This window comes from Prorops nasuta, unplaced genomic scaffold, assembly GCF_024137725.1.
Source record: "Prorops nasuta isolate Cenicafe-Biocafe unplaced genomic scaffold, Cenicafe_Pnas_1.2 PNAS00027, whole genome shotgun sequence".
NCBI classification, from domain to species: Eukaryota; Metazoa; Arthropoda; class Insecta; order Hymenoptera; family Bethylidae; genus Prorops; species Prorops nasuta.
In genome coordinates, this window is record NW_027116824.1 from 2107863 (window position 1) to 2129341 (window position 21479).

The 21479-nt window shown below is 32.6% G+C and overlaps 7 protein-coding genes across 10 annotated transcripts; 4 read left to right on the forward strand and 3 right to left on the reverse strand.

Moving 5' to 3' along the window:
* Window positions 1-298: 298 nt before the first annotated feature.
* On the forward strand, window positions 299-1723 carry LOC136782483 (uncharacterized). The gene is made up of 5 exons (XM_066741936.1): window positions 299-425; window positions 511-581; window positions 674-815; window positions 903-1190; window positions 1329-1723. The coding sequence occupies exons 3-5, from the start codon at window positions 737-739 to the stop codon at window positions 1673-1675; spliced, it is 714 nt and encodes a 237-aa protein (XP_066598033.1). The 5' UTR covers window positions 299-425; window positions 511-581; window positions 674-736; the 3' UTR covers window positions 1676-1723.
* Window positions 1724-2402: 679 nt separating this feature from the next.
* Window positions 2403-3575, forward strand: LOC136782525 (uncharacterized). The gene is made up of 3 exons (XM_066742011.1): window positions 2403-2727; window positions 2805-2953; window positions 3271-3575. Exons 1-3 carry the CDS (start codon window positions 2403-2405, stop codon window positions 3463-3465), a joined length of 669 nt encoding a protein of 222 aa, XP_066598108.1. The 3' UTR covers window positions 3466-3575.
* A 777-nt stretch (window positions 3576-4352) lies between these two features.
* On the forward strand, window positions 4353-5954 carry LOC136782481 (uncharacterized). Its single transcript, XM_066741934.1, has 5 exons — window positions 4353-4695; window positions 4768-4902; window positions 4978-5064; window positions 5140-5230; window positions 5288-5954. Exons 1-5 carry the CDS (start codon window positions 4614-4616, stop codon window positions 5814-5816), a joined length of 924 nt encoding a protein of 307 aa, XP_066598031.1. The 5' UTR covers window positions 4353-4613; the 3' UTR covers window positions 5817-5954.
* LOC136782482 (probable U3 small nucleolar RNA-associated protein 11) lies at window positions 5925-6946 on the reverse strand. The gene is made up of 2 exons (XM_066741935.1): window positions 6794-6946; window positions 5925-6699 (listed from the first exon to the last, which is right to left on the reverse strand). Exon 2 carries the CDS (start codon window positions 6689-6691, stop codon window positions 5942-5944), a length of 750 nt encoding a protein of 249 aa, XP_066598032.1. The 5' UTR covers window positions 6692-6699; window positions 6794-6946; the 3' UTR covers window positions 5925-5941.
* Window positions 6947-7323: 377 nt separating this feature from the next.
* Window positions 7324-10411, reverse strand: fs(1)Ya (female sterile (1) Young arrest). Of its 4 annotated transcripts, none has more exons than XM_066741930.1 (6): window positions 10255-10410; window positions 9734-9977; window positions 9200-9597; window positions 8860-9106; window positions 8226-8795; window positions 7324-8157 (listed from the first exon to the last, which is right to left on the reverse strand). In XM_066741930.1, the coding sequence occupies exons 1-6, from the start codon at window positions 10264-10266 to the stop codon at window positions 7823-7825; spliced, it is 1806 nt and encodes a 601-aa protein (XP_066598027.1). In that variant the 5' UTR covers window positions 10267-10410; the 3' UTR covers window positions 7324-7822. The 4 variants fall into 4 exon arrangements, with proteins under 4 accessions (XP_066598027.1, XP_066598026.1, XP_066598025.1 ...); XM_066741929.1 differs by having other exon boundaries at window positions 9179-9597; XM_066741928.1 differs by having other exon boundaries at window positions 8860-9597.
* Window positions 10412-10414: 3 nt separating this feature from the next.
* LOC136782479 (tRNA (cytidine(32)/guanosine(34)-2'-O)-methyltransferase-like) lies at window positions 10415-12055 on the reverse strand. Its single transcript, XM_066741933.1, has 5 exons — window positions 11797-12055; window positions 11657-11726; window positions 11378-11580; window positions 10915-11309; window positions 10415-10839 (listed from the first exon to the last, which is right to left on the reverse strand). Exons 1-5 carry the CDS (start codon window positions 11915-11917, stop codon window positions 10525-10527), a joined length of 1104 nt encoding a protein of 367 aa, XP_066598030.1. The 5' UTR covers window positions 11918-12055; the 3' UTR covers window positions 10415-10524.
* Window positions 12056-13356: 1301 nt separating this feature from the next.
* Cln3 (CLN3 lysosomal/endosomal transmembrane protein, battenin) lies at window positions 13357-21394 on the forward strand. The gene is made up of 12 exons (XM_066742024.1): window positions 13357-13609; window positions 13687-13926; window positions 15022-15187; window positions 15424-15619; window positions 15703-16140; window positions 16220-16411; window positions 17409-17550; window positions 18019-18177; window positions 18766-19102; window positions 19184-19333; window positions 19398-19538; window positions 19717-21394. The coding sequence occupies exons 6-12, from the start codon at window positions 16246-16248 to the stop codon at window positions 19840-19842; spliced, it is 1221 nt and encodes a 406-aa protein (XP_066598121.1). The 5' UTR covers window positions 13357-13609; window positions 13687-13926; window positions 15022-15187; window positions 15424-15619; window positions 15703-16140; window positions 16220-16245; the 3' UTR covers window positions 19843-21394.
* Window positions 21395-21479: the final 85 nt, after the last annotated feature.

A 21479-nucleotide genomic window follows, 5' to 3' on the forward strand; every position in this document is an offset into this window, starting at 1 on the left:
CGAGATATTTCCTCATAGTTGTTCTATTCTTCTTCTACACGACTTATCACTTTTACTTCAAATATTTCTATTTTATTGAGTAAGCTATGGCATCTGGGGTATGATATTATTTATCTATCTAGATGCGTAGAGTTCTTATCTATCTTTTGTTAGCCATTATATGCATGTCGCCATAAATTGCCCCAAGCATGTTCCATTCGTTGAGTAATCCAGCATATGTGGATGATTAAACAAGTTTTTATTGTTCCTACAATTTAAATTAGGAGCCAGTAGACCCCGAGTAGTCATTGTAATGTCTCTTCACGGCTCAGCTTTCTCGCATCAAAAAGTTAAGCACGTAACGACTTTTCACGCGCTTCCATCAACTTAGAATTACAAAAAGTATCGATCGAACGCGAAACGGAACAACTTCCGTCATTTTTCTGGTTAATATTTCTTTGCCGTTTACTGTTGCTCGTTTCTCAGTATCTCACTTTAATTTCAATTAATCCAATGAACTTTCGGTGCTAGCTCTTAACAACTTGGTGGGACCATTGCGTCAATCAAAATTCTGGGGACAAGTCACAATTGCAAAAGCAAAGGTAGGATAATTTTGGGTGCGTTGATCTTTAACTTTCTATCGAAAGTTTATGCATAATTAATGATTCGACACCATACCACGTTCTGGTCCAAGGCACGCCCAATTTCAGTACAGTTCAGGAAGCGAACAGTGAAGCACCATTAATCGGACGTAGCCATGATTTTAAAAGTGGCTATTTTGGGACTAGTGGCCATCGTCATTCATGGCGCTAACAGCACTGATTCATATTTTATTGGTAAAAGTTTTTTCTTCAAAATTTCAGTGTAATAATAAAATTATTATTATTTAAAAAAATTAATACAAATAAAATATTGAACTTTAGACGTGTCTCAATACTATTCCGCATATTACAATCCCCAAACTGGAGTTGGGTTGAGACCAGAGCTCGAGGATTCCGGAAGAGATCCGTTATCTTCCCCTAAAATTGCGTTTAGAGGGCTACCATGCGATTGCTCGGGATTAAGTTGTGGCTGTTGTGCAGGAGTCAACATTACCATGGTGAATTTTGATCGCCGCGCTTGCACCAATTTTACATACGATCCTTTGGATTTCGCTATCAAGATGCAAGTGTCCATGAACGAGAGAGAAATATTCAGCAATTCTTTGTCTGGTAAGACGCACATATTGAACACTTTTGAAAAATTAAATATTTCAGAAATCGGTCGTAGAATAAATTATAATTCATTGATTTAAAAGAGCCACTGATTTATCTTCTAAACGATTAATATTTGTGTGGAATTTTTTTCAGCAAAAAATCCACCCCCAATTTGTATGCCAATGCCATATTTGCCATTCGTAAGCTTTTGCATTCGTTTCTTCGATATTTACATGCCAGGAAAGAATCTCCATGCCTGCATTGACTTCGAAACGAGAGTAATTCAGAACCCAATTCTAATTTTACACTTTGACTGTGTGAAAATGGGCAACGATGGGTTTCAATGGCTCAGACCGGAAAACGGCGAAAAACCACAAATCAGTGAAGTCGTCGTCTATGACCACGTTGAGTTTGAGAACGAGGATCACGAACCCATCAACGATACCACTACTCTCACACCGGAACAAGAAGCTATGATTGGCCAATTGAAGTTACGATAAGTAACATGAATTCTTGAGACTTTATCGTTAGCGATTTATAATTGTAAATATTTACCTCTTAGCTAGCTATTGATCAAGTAGATCTTAATTAATATATTTTCTTTAATTTATTTCATGCAGCAATTACTATGTATTATACATTTATAGTTCATTTACTCATTAAATAATTACTGTACATTGAATAGGTTCCAAGCGTTGAATTTATTTGGTATATATAGTTTATAATTTATTCATGATAAGACTGGTAAGTCATACGTAAATCATATCGTTTCGATGAACAGGAATGCGGGAGAAATTGCCAAAAATACTGACAAGTTGTGTGTCAAGAAAAAATGATTTATTTCTATGGTCGGTTCTTGGTTGAGAGTCTCGTGCACTATATAAAGGAATACGAAGTTTTTAACGGTAAGGACGAGTTTTAAATACGTCGCGACGTTATCTTTGCAAAGGTAAATCATTCTCTTCTTCGCTAAGAAGATCGATCTAATCGAAGACAAAACGTGGAAGAGCAGCTCGAGAACCTAAATTTCTCCGCGAAACGAGGTCAGTCTCGGACAAACGTGAACCTACCAGTCGAGTTTCGTTCGTTCAGTAAGGAACACCCGAAGGAATCAACCTTAAGCTAATAATCCTTCCAATTCTCTCTCTCTCTCTCTCTCTCACTCTCTCTCTTTCACACACACACACATATACAATAAGATTGGAGGACCCTGGCCGAGAGAAGAAAATGAGATTCCTTATAGTATTGCTCCTACTGGTAGCGGCCACTTCCGGTGTACCGAATTTCAAAAGGTTCCACGGATTTCTCAGAGCGCTGAATCCTTTGGCCAGACAGAATGGTACTACGGTTCAAGAAACAACAAATAGTACTAGTGTTGAAAATAAAAGACCTTGTCAATGTGGGGGTGGTGTTTGTGGATGCTGCTCTAGGATTCTCTATGAAACCTTCAAGCAAAAAGGCTGTGTCAATATATCTTACGATCCTGACGAGTTTAGCTTCACTGCCAACGTACACATGAACAACAGAATTTTGTTTACAAGAACTTACTCTGGTGAGAAAACTTTTATTGAATTTTCTATGTGAATAAATATTTTTCGTTCGTTGATCAACATTTACTTTCTGTACTAGGAAAAAATCCCAGACCAATATGTGTACCAGTTCCACAAATACCAATAGCTAAAGCTTGCGTTAGATTCTACAATATTTATTTTCAAGGGAGGAACATGCATATTTGTGTTAGCATGGAAGGGAAATTTAGCGATACTACCCTATTCAAGGTAAATTTGTTAATTAATTGTATTTGTTTAAATATAAAAATTTGATTTACCTTAGTTTGCCAATCAAATATTAATTCACATCTTTTTTATCTATTAAATATCATTTATTGCAATAGCTAAAAGAGATCTGAGAAGATAAAATATATACAGTGATATGTATTTTATTATCTGTGCGCTTGGTACGAAGTTGTGCTGAGAAGTTTATACTTCCTAGTTGAAAGTTTTTACTTGTGGAAAACTGTCATTGTTTTTATTAAAGATTTCCTAGAGCGATTCCTGGAATTATAATAAGTTTTGTTTAATAATAATGCTTAAAGGTTGGTTTGGATTGTCTTCGATTTGGTGACAGAGGCTTTGCAGTGGTCAAACCGGAAGACGGTGGTGGACTAGGTGCTATAGAACTTTTGCCAGAAGGAATAGGTGGGGACAGCAATAATCAGAATGACGATGACTATGATGACTACGATGATGATGATGACGACGATGACGATGACGATGATGATTATTTTTAAAATAATACATCGGATATGTAAAGTCTGCTTTATTTAAAATTTTTTATTTATTTGTATTGATAAGAAAAATATAAATATTTATTTACCTGAAGATTAAAAAAAATTGTCCTATTATTAGTTTCCTTTGTAACGTACAGTAAGAATTCCAACAAAAAAATATTGTCAATTCGATATTGATATAATATCAATGTTAAAGAGTATTCTCACTAGGAGGTGTGCATTATAGTTCGATACACAGAATGTTCACACTCTTGCATGAAATTTTACGACTTAAAATGAGTTTATTTCTTCATGCAATAGTTAATATATTATTCGAGCTGTGGTCTACCATACCCTTAAATATAATCAATTTCCAGAAGATCAACGATGAATTGTCTCAGAACGATGTTTTCCCAGAATTTGCAAAATTTCACAAAATATTCTGCACATTGAGAAATACTGAAGTTAAAAATATATAAACCGTTGTTCGTGTTCTTCAGCTGGTAACAAATCATGCTGAGAATTGTTGAAGTCGAATGATAAAATTGTGTAGTTGCCGCTATTTCGTTTTGCTCATCGAATGATCGGTGACCTCGGTGTAATGAATAACGCGTTCCACTGATAAGATTTTATTGAGCCACTCCACTTTAAGTGCAAATATCCAATCTAAATTAATAATGTGTCTAACATAATTTTTAAATTTTATATGTATTATAGTCAATGAATATAATGAGTTGAGATATTGAAAGCTATAGTCGATATGTGAAGATTTATTCTCTTTAAGATAGTTTCTAAATAAAATATTGTCAAATCCTGTATATATCCCGTTGTTCTCAGTTTATTTCTTCTTGTCCTACTTTTTTGAAGTGAAATTTTTACAGGAAATATAATAGGTAAACAACGTCGAATAATGGCAAATGCACAAAAGTACATTATCTGTAACACATTTTGAACGAAATTAATTGTTGAACTGGACAAACGTTCCGGATGTTCTTTACCACCCTATTTAACAATAACAATTAGTATTTCCTGAAAGAAAGTTGCATAGATCGGGTGTATTGTTTTCCGTTTGCAGCACAGGCACCAGTGGTCACTAAACAGTTGTGCAGAGCTGTGCAGAGGATCTATATCGTTCATTATACCATGACTTAAATTACACTTAAGCTAAAATGAATTTTCGAGTACCCAGTTTATTAGTTTTGCCTTGGTTGCTTATTATTCTTATTTGGCCCGAAGCTGAAGGACGCAAAAGTGAGTTCTTTTTTAATTATTAAGGGATGAAAGACAAATAAATTAATTTTTCTTATAATATTAACTTTTTAGGAAATGATCCATCAAAGTCATTTATTGTATATAGGACTAACATGATCAATCAAAGGGTTTGCACTTGCAGTATGCCCTCTGTTTGTTCCTGTTGTGAAAATGTTCTTATAATTTATCAAAGTATACGAAAAAAATGTGAGTTTCAAGCTATTAATCAATTATTTTTATTAATTTATCAAAAGCATATCCAATAATAATTTTTAATTTTAGTGTGTGTCAATTTTGTATACAATGTGAGCGGCTTAAATGTGGATATTTCGTTAAATTCAAATTCATTTAAAACAATGACTATTATGAGTAAGACAATTTTTTACAATATCTTTTAAACTTTAATATATACATTATTGTTTTAATGGAATTATAATTTTATAGATTACAAGCCAGTGAAAATGTGTGCCCCAGTCCCAGGATGTCTTTTTTCTATAGCTTGTATGAATATTTTAGAACTTAATCAGTTTCCTAGGTAATTATTTTATATAGTTTTGTAGAATCTGGGTACTTTTAAATAGTCATTTTTTAGATCGATCACTGCCTGTTTGAGAATGGATATCTTAGCAAAGAAGGAAAAGTGGTACATAAACTATACTTGTATTAGTATATCGACTGAATTATCACTACTGAATGCAAACACGTCACCAACAATGTCATCTGCTATGACAGCAATGCCATCATCTATGCCACCTACACCAGCAATGCCACCTGCTATGCCTTCAGAACAACTAGAAAAGTTAAAACTTTCAACAACTAGGAAAACCTTATTAGAAGAGCAAGCTAAAGTATCTTCAGGATCAGAGGAAAAAGTTTCGTCTGGAGAAATTAGAGCAGCAAGCTTACAGCCCCCAACAACATTAAGTGAATTGGTGACACCAGTAATATCTGAACAAATTAAATCAACAACTGTAAAACCAGTAGGGTGTGTAACCTCTGGACTAATAAAAATTCCTATAAAGCCATTAACATTGACAACTATTCCTTCAGAGGCAGTATTATCAACTGAATTATCGGTAATAAGAGCAACTGGAACAGAATCTGTATTGTCAATTAATTAAAATAATGTCTGATAAAATAGCTAAATAAATTAAAGATTGGATGTTATAAGTATTATTAATAAGAATATTATAGTAACTATAAAAATGTTTATTAATATAACAGCAGTATATAGTAAATTATTATTTTATTTTTTTCGTTCAAACTTCCATTTATAAATTGGAGCTGAAGTTTTTGAACCAGGCTTAATCTGTTTTGGTTTTATTACTTTTGTATCCTTCAAAGCATTTTCCATTTCTAATTTTTGTTGTACAACAGTCAATTCATGTTCCCTATCTATTCTTTTACTTAATTCAGTATAAGCCATGTGTTTTTGTTGCTCGATTTTAGCTATTGTACGTTCATTAACTTCTGGAAGTTTTAATTCTTTTAATTTACTTAATCTTAGTCTATTTGTACGCCTTGATAATAAAGCAGGATGAGTGTCTAATTTCTTTGCTAGATCAAACTTTTTAAATTCCTTTTTATCATCCACAAAAAAAATATGTTGATTAGTTGTTTCATTGGCTGCATCTATTAAATGAAGCCTACTTTGTAACTTCTCAACCTTTCTTGCCTCAATATTCCTTTTGTAAGACACATATTTCATGTCCTGTGTCTGCATCAATTTGAGTTGTTCAGGAGTATGTTCATCATCTTTAACCTTTTCCCTGTGAATTCCTTTTTCCAGTTTAGAATTAATCATATGAAAGTAAAATTCGTCAGGATTTTTGTTAAGAGCACGTTTTCGTAAAAGCTTAAGTGTTGCTTGCTTTTCATGATAGTTATTTGCTCTACACTTGTAATCTTTCTTTTTCTCTAATATTCCTAAATGCCTTCTTGACTCGGGCTGATGTCGTTCTCGATGCGTTTTTTGAGACGTTTTCCAGGATGACATTTTTATTTCTAAAAAAATAAAATTAATAATTAACAGATTTTTTATTTATTTATCTTCTACTTTTATTAATGTAATATTTGATGTTTTTGTTTGAATACGTACATAATATTTGCCTTCCTTGTGGTCGTTAAGTACACGCCAACGTCGCCAACCTAACCTCTCTATCCTAAGTCCTAACTATAGCTGACATGACAATAATAAACCGATCCGTTCCATCGAGACTTGAAAGATGATCGATACAAGATCGATATAATTCGATTGCTGATACGCGTGCCGCGCGCTTACCGTATTTTGAAAAGTTTGCAATATTTAAGAGAGAGAACAAAATGGTTGAAAATAATAATGATCCTTTGAATTCTGAGTGCATTATTTATGTAACCACGTTAATTGATTTAATTATACCTCTACATAAAGGCATTGTCATTATTGGTCATTACTAATAAAACTGAAAGCCCATAGTAATTTTAAAAAATTGATAAACAAGCTATATCTTTTACCAGTTTACATTTTTAAGTTATAAAATCCAGCAAATTAAGTGCATGAATTTGAAGATAGATTGTATTCAGAAATTATTTAAGGAAATTAGTGCATTATGTATGATTTATAACAAATCACCAAGAACAAACGATTGTACAATTTTCTATTGTATTTGTGAAATGATAAAACAGTATTTTTTACTTTGCTCATTAAAGCTTTTTGAGTTTACACAGTATAATATCAATAAATATTTACAAAATTTAAATACTATATCACTGTCTTCAAATTATGTAAAGAAATATGTGATTAACGAAACAATTAAATGCGACACTCTTTAATCAATTAACACATATCGAGGGTATTTGCATTCAAGAAACGAGCATTCATCGTCACTTGTAAATTATCAATTATACAATTCGAATAAAATAAAAGTGAGATAAGCTTCAAAAAATTTACCCCTCTTCATTATTCGTCTATAAAATTGTTTGTAATTACATGATGAGTTTATTCATAAAACTTTCTTAATAGAACTAAATTAACGAGTCTTTTCCTTATGAGAAATGAAGCTAACTAAACGACAATTTTAAATAAGTGAAATAAATAACAGGTAGGAATGAATTAATTGTTGTTAATACTGGTAAAAACTTTGATACTTCATTGTGTTTGAGTTGATTTATGAGCTCTCGACGGGATTGGTAAAACGGTATCGCCCACTGATAAACAACCACGGCTGAAGACTTGGGTATCAGAGGAAACGCCTCTGGAGGTGGTCGGATTTTCATGCCTCATTCTGGAGATTGGTGGTCTTCCTTTAATTTTAGGCCATGCTCGTGGACGTTTAGCGATCGGGCTGCTCGTTGCAACGTCCTGTGTTTCAATTTCCCTCGATCGTTTATTATTCGGCCTACTCACAGTTGAGCTTGAATTTGAGCTTACATGAGTATTAAGAACTGTTTGCTGAGTCGTCAAGCTCTTCGGGCTGCTGCCTCCTAATCAAGAAACAGCAAAAATCTTATTTTTCTAATTAAATATATGCTATAAACGTTGGAGAACTTACCTGCTAAATTTCTAAAGGCCTGTCTTACAGCTTGAGCGACGCTAGAAAAGATTCCGCTGCTATTGGCATTTTCCTTATTATCAATGGACGATTCATCCAGACTCAACTGTCTCAAACTCGAACTTATCAAGGGCTTCAGGTCCTCCAATGGCGAAGCTGCATTAGTAGTTTCCGCAACCAAGACCATCACAACTCTCGATGACCCCACTTGCTGCTGCTGCTGAGAATTGGTTGATTTCTCGGAATTACCTCTTTCCTCCTCTACGTTCTCCAGTTTCTCCTGAGGTTTCATCTCGATCATTGGCACCTCGTTCAAAGTATCAAGTGCTTCATAAAAAGTATCATCGTCGAAATTATCGGAGAACCTGACCCTTTTCACAGAATCTGTGCGTTTCTCCATTTTTTCTGATAGAACCTCAATCTTCTGAGAATCCGGGGTCGTAAAATCTTCGCACAAACCTGCAGTCGATCTGCACTTGCGGGTGTAGACCGATCGCCTCTCGATGCTTCTGGTCGTGCTTATCAACGTACTCATCTTTATTTTTTCCATTGTCGTGGGAGTTTTAAAAGCTAAAAAAATGGAAGCATTGCATTATTATTGTTTACATAAATAGCTTGCACGCAGCCCGCATACCTTCGTTATTCTTAGAATCAGGAGAGTCTTTTTTATGAGAGGAGTATTCATCGTTGACGTTGGTTAACTCCATGTCATCGCTCTGCACATTATGGGTCATCTTTATGGGATTAGGGGATGCTCTGCCAACATCCTCGTCCGGGTCTACGGTACTCCTCGCATCGGTGTGTCGAGCTTCGCTTGATAATTCATTTTCATCTATCTCGGTCATAACATCAAGCTTCTGACTAAAGTTTCTTTTGGACTCCTGAAATTCCACGTAAGACTTTACGTATTCCATCGATTTGAACGAAGTATTGTTAGAGCTATCCGTATCCACCATAGATGAAGGAAAGCTCACGAATTCATGGAAATTGCTATCCTTGGAGTCCAAGGACGTTGGCCAGTGAGGCTTTAGACTCTTACTAGAGGCAGCCAAGGTCGTTTTTGGAGTCTTCAAGGCTACGAAACTGGGAGTTTTAAATTCGAATGCCAAGGGTTTCTGGTGCCCTAAGTCCACGTGCATGGGCGTACTCGTGTTCCTGTTATATTCCGGTGGAGATGTAAAGCTGATAAACACACTACTGTTGTTATAATCTGCTCCGTCAATGGACAAACGTTGTGAAATTATCTTTGAGTTGATGTTTATTCCTGAAGACACAGGCGATGGCGTTTTTACCTCTTCCCCCTCTTCCCCTGCTTTTACGCTCGATAGAACTGACTTTGTTTTTGTTGATATCGACCACCACTTGCAAAGTTCTGTAGGGCGAAATTTACACAATCTTATTATTCGATCAGAGAGATTTGCTTCAATGTATCAATGGAATATTTCTATTGTAATATGTATGAAAAATAGTTTAATGAAGAACATGAAATATGCACATTTTTTCTTTACCAAATTTTTCCAGATCTTCACTTTTCTCGAAAATCTTTCCACACAAACAGCAAAACAAAGGCAGATGGTTGAACACTACATGACACAGTAAATTCTTATCTTCAAAAACTTTAAACGGTAGCTTTTCCGACGCACAGAAAGGGCAATTTAACTGTCGCTTCGAATGTTTGTTTTCCTCGTGACGGATGCGACATTCAACGCAGCAAAATATTTTTTTGCATATGGAGCACGAGCGACAGCTGACCTACGAAAAAGTTCATTTTTTGTTAAGATCACTTTCACATATTCTTGTTGATCGCGTATAAGATTTCTAAATACTCGTTAAGGAATAAACATTTTGCTCATCACAAAAATTCTTTTCTTATTAAACTCTTAATTTGTTTTTTTTTTCATAATAAATTCTAGGTATTAAAACGATTTTTTATGATACTACTTACTTGCTTTTACAAATTTTTATTAAATAACTATTTTCTTGAAAACTTAACGGTTGTTTCTTAATAATTAATTATAATTTTCGTTACCTGAGAAGACATGCTTCAACCGCGTACTCTATTTTCACTTATTGTTTACCATTTCAGGTGTCAAACAAATGGATGGAGCCATCTCCATCGAATTAACGCGGTAGTTTCAAATCATCTATTACATAAACTTAAATGTAAATATTATTTGTTTAACAGGATATTTCGCTATTTTGTAAATATTTTATTTTCTATTTATACATAAATTTAAAATCTTTAACGTATTAAAAGAGTTTTTAACTAATCTTACAAATGATAAGAAAACTGAAGTAATTAATGATTCTCGGTACTGGTTGATGGTTCACTTATATTTAAACTAGTCATTTCATTGATTAAATAAGCATCAGTTTCAGTATTTTGATCTTTTGGTTTTGTTTCAAGGTTTATCTCTTTTTCTTTATCATTGTTTCGTTTTGATGAGCTCTTGAAATCTGATAAACTCTTAGGTAGAGAATTATCGATCACTACACATTTGTCAGATCTCCTGAAATCTGTACTTTGAGTTTCAAGTAGTGCCAAAGCTTCTGCATAGGGTGGAGATATTGGTGTTTGAACTGGTTCATGGTACTTATATTCTTTACCATCAAACTATAAAAAAGACAAAATTTTTTACTTGGTGCAAAATACTGCTTACAAAGATATAAAAATTTATAAATTACTTACATTTAACGGATACGAAGTATCAGAGTCTAATTGATTAAGGTCTCCACAAACAACAAATGGAACAATGACCCTATTGACTCCTGTCAGTTCATTAAACTTACATGGTTGATGTGTTAATAAAGGATTAAGCATGTGAGGTATGTATCCCTCAGGAGGAGAATAATCTTTACATACTACAAATGCTTCTATACTAGAATTACGTGAGCTACTTGGTTTTGCACAATATACATATGGAAAAAATATTTTCAATTGTGAGTATAAAAGAGAAACATCTTTAGCCCTAAAAATTTTTGCCACAAAACATCCTCCAGGTTTTAAAATATGTGTTGTAATATTTAAAGCAGCTAATAATAATTGTGACTGAATATAAATGTCCATATCATGAAGTCCAGTAACTAAAAACAATTAATTTACACTAGAATGATACTCAATTTTATCAATCAGAATCAATAATAACTTTTACCATCTGGTGCTCCATCGCATACCACTAAATCAGCTTGCTCATTATCAAAATATGAAATAATTTTTTCTGCTGTATCAGAGCTTGTGATATCACCTTGAATTTGTATCACTCCATCCAGAGGTGCCATCGCTTGCAAATCAACAGCAACAATTTTTGGTTTAATTGCTGTATCTTTATGTTGAAGTGCCTTTGTGTAATTTTCACTGAAAAAACAACAACCTCTATGATATTAATACTTGATGAAATATTGCATTAAAACATCATTTTACTTCTACATACTGCAACTTTCTAGATAAAACTTGACTCCAGCTTCCTGGCGCAGCACACAAGTCTACTGCTTTGGTTACACCTGAGAAGTTTCAATATAATAATTCAACAATCTATATCATGATTTTATTTATATTAAATATTGTGTCTACCATCAAATATGTGACATTCATTGTCAATTTGTAATAATTTGAATGCACTTCTTGCCCTCCAACCTTCCTCTTTTGCTCGTCTATAATAAATATCACGTTTGTCTTTGGATGTTTTTCCCATATTCTTCTTTATCAATCAACAACAACTTAGTTTGATTTCTTTAAGATTATAAAAAGTAAATGTAGTTTAAAATAAGTTAATCTCTGGTAACTTATCGAGGTTAAAATTTAAAATGTGAAATTATATGATAACACAAGACGTTGCTAGCACCACGTGCCTCAGCGAGTTTCCGCGACTGCGCGCGCGCGGGACAATTGAATCTTCCCGATTAAATAATGATAAAAAATCCTAAATTAAATCGCTTCATAAAGTTATTTAAATTTAAAGTATGAATCTAATTAAAAATATATACAATTAAATAGTTTAAATTTTATAAAAAATTCCTAAATTTTGTTATAATTTTTTAGGATAGTTTGTCAGAATTGATTATTCAAGAACTGATTTTTATTATTACTGAAGATTGATCTATTTGCCCGAAACTCTTAATACAATAATAATTAGAGAGACAGATTTTATTTATTGATATTAGAAATTCTAAAGCCAATTTCACTTCTGACCTTAGAATGTTCGATTCAATGCCAACATAAAAGGACAGAAGTAGAACAGATGCTATACTGACATAAATCTCGTTTCACACATTTTGATGAATAGATCTCTTGCTGTCTTTCATCCAACATTCTAAATATAAAGATCTTTTAAGCTATACATATTGGCTTAATATTTCTTAACCACTTTGGCCTTAATCGACCACGGTGCAACAAATCGTTATAACAGAAAGATCTTTTTATGGTGACCACAGCTACATAGAGATTGATTATTTTCAATTCACCCTGTACATCTTTGGTACAATAAAAAATGCGAATATGATTTCGTTGGGCATAGACAATGAAAAAAAAATATTAAATCTGTTCCACATTATTTATTTTAGAGGTAAATTTAAAAATCTGCAATAGCATTAGTTTACTTGGAAGGTCGAACTATTAAAATTCGAAGCGTATATACCTACGCAACAAAGCCTTACGCCAGCAGTGTCACAGTAATGACCTTGCAATGTGTATCCTTCAAGATTCGCCAAAAGGGAATCATCAAGGATTTATTCAATTTCTCGCAATTGGACAATATTTCTATCAATAATTGTTTTAGCTGGTGCAAACGAGGTTAGTGAAGATAGTTTTGAGGATTGCAAGGAGTTATCTTGAAATTGATTATACATATTACCAAAGACGTTAAAGTAGATTAGTAAAATTATTCCACAGTGATTAGGTGATGCAATTTTTACGTGTTTAGAGTTGAAATTTAAGAAAAAGAAAATTATATTATTTAAGTAATATAAAAGAAAATTGTGAGCAATTTGCACGAGAAAATCTAATCGACACTTTCCAGGGACGAATTTAGTGGGGGAAGGGGGTAGTTGATAGTCCGTATCGCATTATAACTCGCACATTTGCCTCTTTCTTGTTTATTTATATCCAGACATTTGCACCGTTTAACACGTGTTACCATTCAATTCTCTCCAATCGTCAATTTCCTATACTGGTTCAACCATTATCTCCCAATAACACTTAATTACCTTCCACATTATTTTTTCAATGCGCGGAGTTCAACTTTTATTCCTCAATATAAGTTTTAGCCTTCTTCGAAGCAATCACTAAACTCGCTGATATGTATATTTAACAAATCTGTCAAAAGTTTCCACAAATTTAACTTGGAGAACCTCCACTGCGACTTACCCTGAAGAAATTTTATAGAGATGTGAGTTTGTTTTTGATCGAGTGATATTGAGAGCAAATAATTATTGTTGAATTTATTTTTACGTTGCCTTTTTTAAGTGATGGAGATGTATTCACCTGTGTTATGTAGTCGACTGGGATGCATCGTTGTTTGTACACATATAATTGCTGTTGATCGTGACACGTGCTCGTGTACAAAGTTGAGGGAATAAGAAAATTCAAAGCGCTTGACATAAGAATGTGGACAAACTGAAGCGTGATATGGCGTGATGGTTTTCTTCTCTCCAAAGATAGGCTGCGATTATAATGAAGCGCATTAACCTTTCTATAAATAATATGGTAACACGAATATTGTGATATAAATAGTTAAAGAGGAGTACGCTAATTAATTTCAGAAACTTAAAAGTATTCTCACTTTTCTTGTATTTTCAATTTAAAATACGCTGCGTAGAAGGTCGTTCAGTAGAAAAATTCACTTATTTATCGTAAAAATAATATTGACTGCACAAGGCCAATGATATCCTGTGAATTTTTTCAAAATAGATTACCCTTGTTTCGAAAAACCATAGAACCAAAAATAGTGCTTCTAATTTTTTATACCATGTTAACACTTTTGTAATGACTTAAATTACCTATTTATGGACTTGAGTTCTTTTTTTTAAATTTCAATCGTCTTTTCAGTTTAGCATGCAAATAGTGTTTATGGTAAACTTTGCATAATAATCACATCATTTGTATTTAAAGTGGGATGAAATAATGGACGAATATTTAAATGACAGTTTCGATCAATCGATTAAGCGAAAGTTTGGAAAATTCGATTTGATTTTTTGAGATAGTACGTTCGCACTTTATATTCTATCGGGTATCTAGTTTAAAAATTGTCGGAGGCCGCCAAAAATAAACGAGTGATTTCACACGTAGCTAAAGGGAAGCTATGCGATAAGAGTTCGTGCGCTGGTCTTTAATGACGAAAGCAGAAACAGAACTTGGAGGAACATAACATAAATAATATTGCATCATTGACGAGCGTTGAGGTTAATTTACATTTGGAGTATGACAATACTCAATAACTGTTTCATTATGAAATGTCAGTTATTCAATTTACTCAGAGACTGTTAGCACTTTTCATAATGGAAAACTAAGATAACTTATCTTAAGATCCCAGCTTCTAAATAAGAGCTCTCCTATATAAAAGTTTCATCAGAACATTTTTCAAAACAAAGTTTTGACGAGCTTGTGTTTTTATATTTAATAATTATTAGATAAATACTAATAAATTAAATTTTGAATGTTTAAAGCGGAAAATTGGCGTATCCTTTTATAATTGTAAAAAAAGAAGTTAATAAAATAATATATATAGAAAACAAATCAGCTGATTTGAAAAGTATAATAATAATGAAGGCCTGTTGGAAATTGAATCGTCTTTTATTTCAGGGAGATTCGAGAATAGCTGACTCTTATCATTCGAATGGAAGGTGGGGGGAATTAAGGTATCGCCAAGTTTCTACTTCATCGTGCAGAACGAATTGGACCTTGCTGGACAAAGTGGAATACTATTATCGACTCTGTCATCGATCGTCAACAACGCCACAGTTTTACCGTTAGTATCCACACGAATCATAACAATATTTCATGAGAATAGCTTTTTAAACAAAGTTATCAAATCTGATAAATATGTAGATCGATAAATTAATAACTTACACGAATTATTTACTAAATTACTCTGTACGATGTGTTTTTAACGGAGGAATTAATAATTTATGGATAAACTAGGACTAAAATTAAAAACTATTAATTTTTATCAATTTGTGAAATAGCAACGTGTGTTTTTAGCAGATTCTGTCAGTGACGTGGATGGAAAAAGATTTAAAGTTGCTTGAGGTGGTGTGAGAGTAGCAAAGGAAGATTCTTGAAACGTCAGAGTTGAGAAGTGAAACAGGATACTGAAAAATGTGTTATCAACGAGCAATTACTTACTCGAATAGTCGGTAGAAAAAATTGATTTAGTGGTCTACGTATGATCATTTTTGAGGTGAGACGCGTTTGATAGTATATGAATAAAAACATAAAAATACTTTAAATCGAAAATAAAAGGCGAAAATAATGATTTTCTAGATTGTGTAATAAAGAAAATATTTGTTTGGGTAACTATGGTGTGACGAAAATGCAGATATAAGAAGTGAGTGAATATGCGAAGAAATCCTTTTTAAAGTAGATACAAGATTAGAGTATAGGTGAATGGAATTGGTACTTAGTGGAAGATAAAGCTGGTAATTTAAAGTCAGAATCTGAACAAAGCTTTGGATAAATTAATAAAACGTAGGGGAATAAGTTAAAAAATTCACTAAGTCAGTACCTCAAGTATCAAGTGAAAATTGAACACAAAAAATTTCAACTTGATTTGTTGAATATATTTTTTACAATTATGCAAATCAATTAAAAAAAAAAATGTTGAGTGAAAAATGCGTTTAAAGATTAACCACGAGATGCAAGAAACGAAGCGTGGGCGTTTTTCAGAACTTGTGGGCCAGAAGCTAAGCCGGATAAATAAAAGTTATTTCACAATGTCATTATCACATGTTTCAGATGATAGAAATATGCAAAAAATTAAATTTTTGAAAATGTTACACAGATTAGCCCTCTTAATCTGTTTGGAAAATGACGAAAAGCTTGCCAATTACCGACGAAGACGATATTTCCACGAAAAGAACCAAATGGAGGAATCTTGCAGCGTTTTGGATCCTTGGACTTTGCAATAATTATGGATATGTAGTTATGCTTAGTGCAGCTCACACTATTTTGTCAAACAGATTTGGTGCTGCAAGTATCATTTTTTATTTTCCGAGCTACAATTTTTTCGTATTCATTATTTTCCATTTTTCGATTTTTAATTTTGTTTCCTTATTAAAATATTTTTTGCTTTATATTTTTATTGAATATATTTATAATAATTTCCATTATTAAAGATGAAACATCGTAAAAGTGGTTGAATTTTTCTCAAATTACGAGTGATTAGCTCAATTAATTATTTGGAAATGAGTTTAGCGGAATTAATTGCTTATCTTAAGGCAAACATAGATTATCAGTAAAGTAACATCGTAAGATTCATTGTATTTTTCCTCTCGAAGTTAATTTCCTTTTAAGTGAATTTGGGATTGAAATGTTTATGCTACCAATAAAATATATTTACTATTTGAAATCGAGTAATTAATTAACTTTACCAAAAATAGATAAAATTTTATTGAAATCACCGAGCTAAAGTTTAGCAGAAACAATGGGAAGATTAGTATATTTTATCGGAGACAGAGTCAATTAATTGGGCTTGTTGAATGGTCGCGTTTTTCTAGTCTAGACTATTGAAGATAATTGTTTTGTCAATGATGAGTCAAAATAATTTATTCAATGCAATATTGATAGAATAATACATTTTACGTAATGATAAAACTTGTATATGTTGCGTGATAGAGGAAATTAGCTGAGTTTAAAATACACAATTCGTGGTGGAGCAGACAAAAATGTATTTTTCTTGATAGGTAACGAAACAATTAGCACGAAAGATACGAATGGAATGTTAAAGTTTACTACTTTAAATTGTAGAATGTTGCAATTATGTTCGTTGAAGAAATAAACAATATTAATAAGGGACTAGAAGTAGCTCGTATAAGCACTTACGTATGAATTCTTGATACAATTATTATCAGAAATCATAAATTGAAAATGGAAAATAAAAATAGTAAAACTCTAGTTACTTAATTTTTTTAAGCAAAGATGATCATTGTTACTCAAATTTCGTAATGATTTTTTTGCGCAGAAAGAAGCAGATAACACTGATGTATCAGACATATCGAACAATTCAACAATACGAGACTGCAATCCAGTATCGACAGGGGCTATTTTACTGGCTGATATTTTGCCAGCTTTGTTAATAAAATTTGTAGCACCATTTCTACCATACCTAATACAGTAAGTTTAAATTATGATCAATTTGCAAGAGAAAAAAGAACACGTGGCAATATTTTCTGCAGAACAAGAAAAGATAAATGTACTACGTTCTGCTCAGGATTTTTTAAATGATTAATAAGTGATTTTTATTTTATTAATTACCAAACTAAGTATTGGGATTAGTAGCCAAAAAATTGCACATTTAAAGTAATTAAATTCTGAAGTAGGAAATTTTTAATTCTTTCTTAATTTCCATATTTCGTCGGATTACTGCAAAAACAGTATGAGTATATAGGAAGTTTAGTATGTTTTGGATTGTTTTTGCAGTGAGCTAACGATTTATTCTAAATAATTATCATCCTCCAAAAAGTTTGATTAATCGCGAGTGCAATGGAGAATGGGACTTAGCGTAAGTTTTCACGCGAAAATCCTTCATTTATTCTTGCGTATGTTGTTAATGCTGGTTGATTAATCGAAAATTAATTGCAGCGCACGACTGGCTACCTGTGTGATATTTTCCGCTGCAGGACTAATTTTGGTAGCGTTGGGCACTGCTCAATGGATGGCACTCCTTGGCGTGGTTCTAACGTCCCTTTCTTCCGGTTTAGGTGAAGTTACACTTCTGGCATATTCTCATCAATTTTCCAAGTAAGTATTTCAAGTACAGTTTCAACTGCTTTCAGCTTGTAACTTATTGCAATATTGCACATTTAAAAATTTATGCTGAAAATAATTAAAAGGAATTTAATTGTCATATTAGATATTAATTGCATTAAAAATATTTGATTGAATAAATAATTGTATGGTACAGTCGATAGTTTTTCAATCAATGCAAAGGCTTGTGATTTATGATTCAATTCGTTTTACTTTTTGCATTTGTAACCGTGCAAAAAATTCTGAAGGACCATGTGTACGATCAATGCAGGTATCTTTAGCTTGGTAAGAGTTATTGGCGTTTAGACAGTTGTACTAAAGTAATATAGATAAGATAAATGTTCCCAGAAGACCTTGTAGTTCAAAGTAGGAAAATGTAATAAACTCGCTTAGCTCGTTAACAAGAAAAATGTAAACGTCAAAACTGAAGTACGAGAGCATTTATCAATTTATATTGTGGAATCTGATTGAAAATTAACTAATTGATAATAACATACTATCATCGATACATCTCCTTTAGTATAATATATGTTTATAAAATTAGTTAATTTATACTATAGTGTCATATTTTTTTATTTACAGAGATGTGATATCCACATGGTCCTCGGGTACAGGTGGAGCAGGCGTGATTGGCGCAGGATCATACGCAGGATTAACATTATTGATGTCGGACGAGGATACGTTAATGCTAATGTTGATAGTTCCTTTTGTGGAAGCAGCAACATTCTGGTTATTGCTGGTACATCCAAGTCCAGGAAGACACTCTATTACCAAAAATGATGTAGACAGTCAAGAGCAAATTATTGAAACTCGTGAAATGACCTTTGTTGAAAAATTGAGGCTGGTCCCAAAACTCTTAAAATTCATGGTACCACTTGGCCTTGTATATTTGTTCGAGTATTTTATCAACCAAGGATTGGTGAGTGGCAAATCGAGATCAAAATTGAAATAAGTGACTTCTGGTAAATCGATAAACATTTTTATTGTTTTCTAATTACAGTTCGAGCTACTTGATGTGAAAGTTGACTGGCTTAAAGGCCAGAACCTATATCGCTGGCTTAATCTAGATTATCAAATAGGAGTATTCATTTCAAGGTCGTCTGTTAATTTGATTACTATCAATAAAATTTGGATCATGTCTGTGCTGCAGGTAATTGATTAATTATTATACTATTTTTTTCTTTATTACCTTCAACCTTTCATCTCTTTTCCAGCTGATCAATGTGATTATCCTAACCTGCGAATCAGTTTTTTATTTTATGCACAATGCATGGATAGTTTTGGCTCTGGTTCTGTGGGAAGGCCTGTTAGGTGGTGCGGCATATGTCAATACGTTTTATAGAATTTCCAAAGAGGTGAGATTCTTTACTATTTTTTATTCTCACGCATAATTCATATGACTTTTAAAGAGTTTAACTTATCAATTTTATAAATTACAAATGGTTCTTAATTTTACATTTTAAGGAGACAATTATAACTTTAAAATAAAAATGAATATTTCTTACTACAAGATTAAATAAAATCTTGTTTCAGGTTCCACTAGCAGAACGACAGGCTTCTCTAGGAATTACAACTATGGCAGACTCAATCGGTATAGCATTGGCAGGATGGATATCTATGCCAGTCCACAATGCCATTTGCAAATTGCCAAAGCCCTAACGACCACAGCGTCATAGGGTATATATGACCCATGGTTAAGTGTGCACATTCCTTATTTCTTCGAACGAAGGAAGAAGCACAGTGTCCAACTAGTGCAGGTCAAACGAGCTAGATAGAGAAATGATTTTAGGTAAACAAAAGTAACGAGTTACTTGGCATTTTTATCTTTTATCACAAAAATCGAAACTAATTCTTCCTAGAGCAGTTTTTTTAATGCGATAAATAGGATTAATTATTTTTTTATATTGGTAACTCGTTCGAGAAAATAATACCCTTCAAAAAGTTTAAATCTATGATCGATGCTAGTTTACTTTTAGTCATCTACATAGAATTTATCTCGATGTGTACATTTATGCCTCTAGTGTGTGTATATTTACCCGCAAAAGAAGGCAAGTGTAAGCAATCTACATCAACGACTTTATTTTAAGTGCTTGAAAACTAAAGAGACAATTTATTTTTATAATGAGATTGCAATCCTTAGTTAAGTCTTCGTGCAAATATTTTTCGTTCAATATATTTAATGATTATTATTTACGAGACTTTGGAAGTACAAATTATGCATACTTGTCCGAATGACTTTACGGAGTTAAAAATAAATCGTCACATTCCACTAGTATTTTTCAATTAAATAGTATAATCGATTTGCTATTGAATATGAAAGCAAAGTAGATAATGATTAAGAATTCTCTAGCTTTGTTACACCAGTGATTGGTAGCAATCACTGGTAGCTTGATATGAGAGTAAAAATGTGTGGTTCAGTCTTATTGTTTCATAAAATGATAATAATAATAATGGATGCTGTGTGTGTGTGTGTGTGTGTTGGAATTATAAGGTGTGTATTCCATATATTTGCAGTTCATCTAAATTTTAATGAGCAGGCAGGCATGAGATGTTATAATTTTCTTTCCGTTTAAAAAAGTTACAAAAGAATTAGAATAATTGAGTGATAGTTAATGTGATATTTTAAAATTTTAACAAAATTCGCCGGTAAAAATTAACGAATTCTTTTGTAATTAAGGAAAATTCTGAAGGGATAAGTTAATTGAGGATAAACGTGGGTGTTAATACTTGACCATTTATTTTTGTACAAATACTTAAAAAATTAGGAACAATATTTTTCTACATTTCTCGTTGTCGTAAATTTTTATCGAGAGCTGTAAAAAACAGCTATTCTGAAAAGTAAGTGTCAATGAGTCATTGCGAGCATCAAATATCGCTGAGCGTTGTTCGCAAGTCACGCGATTACTTTCGATATAAAGCAAAAACGCATATTTTGAGAAGGTCGTAATATAATTAGCGAATCTGAGCTTACTTAACAGACTCAGAGCGATTCCAGTATTAATAATTACTCGTTAGTCTTATCTTTAGCAATTTATTTCTTATCCTAAGTGAAATATATTTTGCTAAATTATGGTTATTAATTATATGACAAGATCTAGAGATATCAGATATCAAAGTTTCCTATGATACATAGTGATATTTATAAAAATGTTATTTGAAATAAAAGTAATTATTTTTTTCTTGTTGATTCAATAAAAAATGATTATGTATAGACTTATACTACTACATGATATCAAAAGTAAATTTTCCACTCATCATTTGTGATCTGATCAAGCAACTTCACGACATTCAAAATA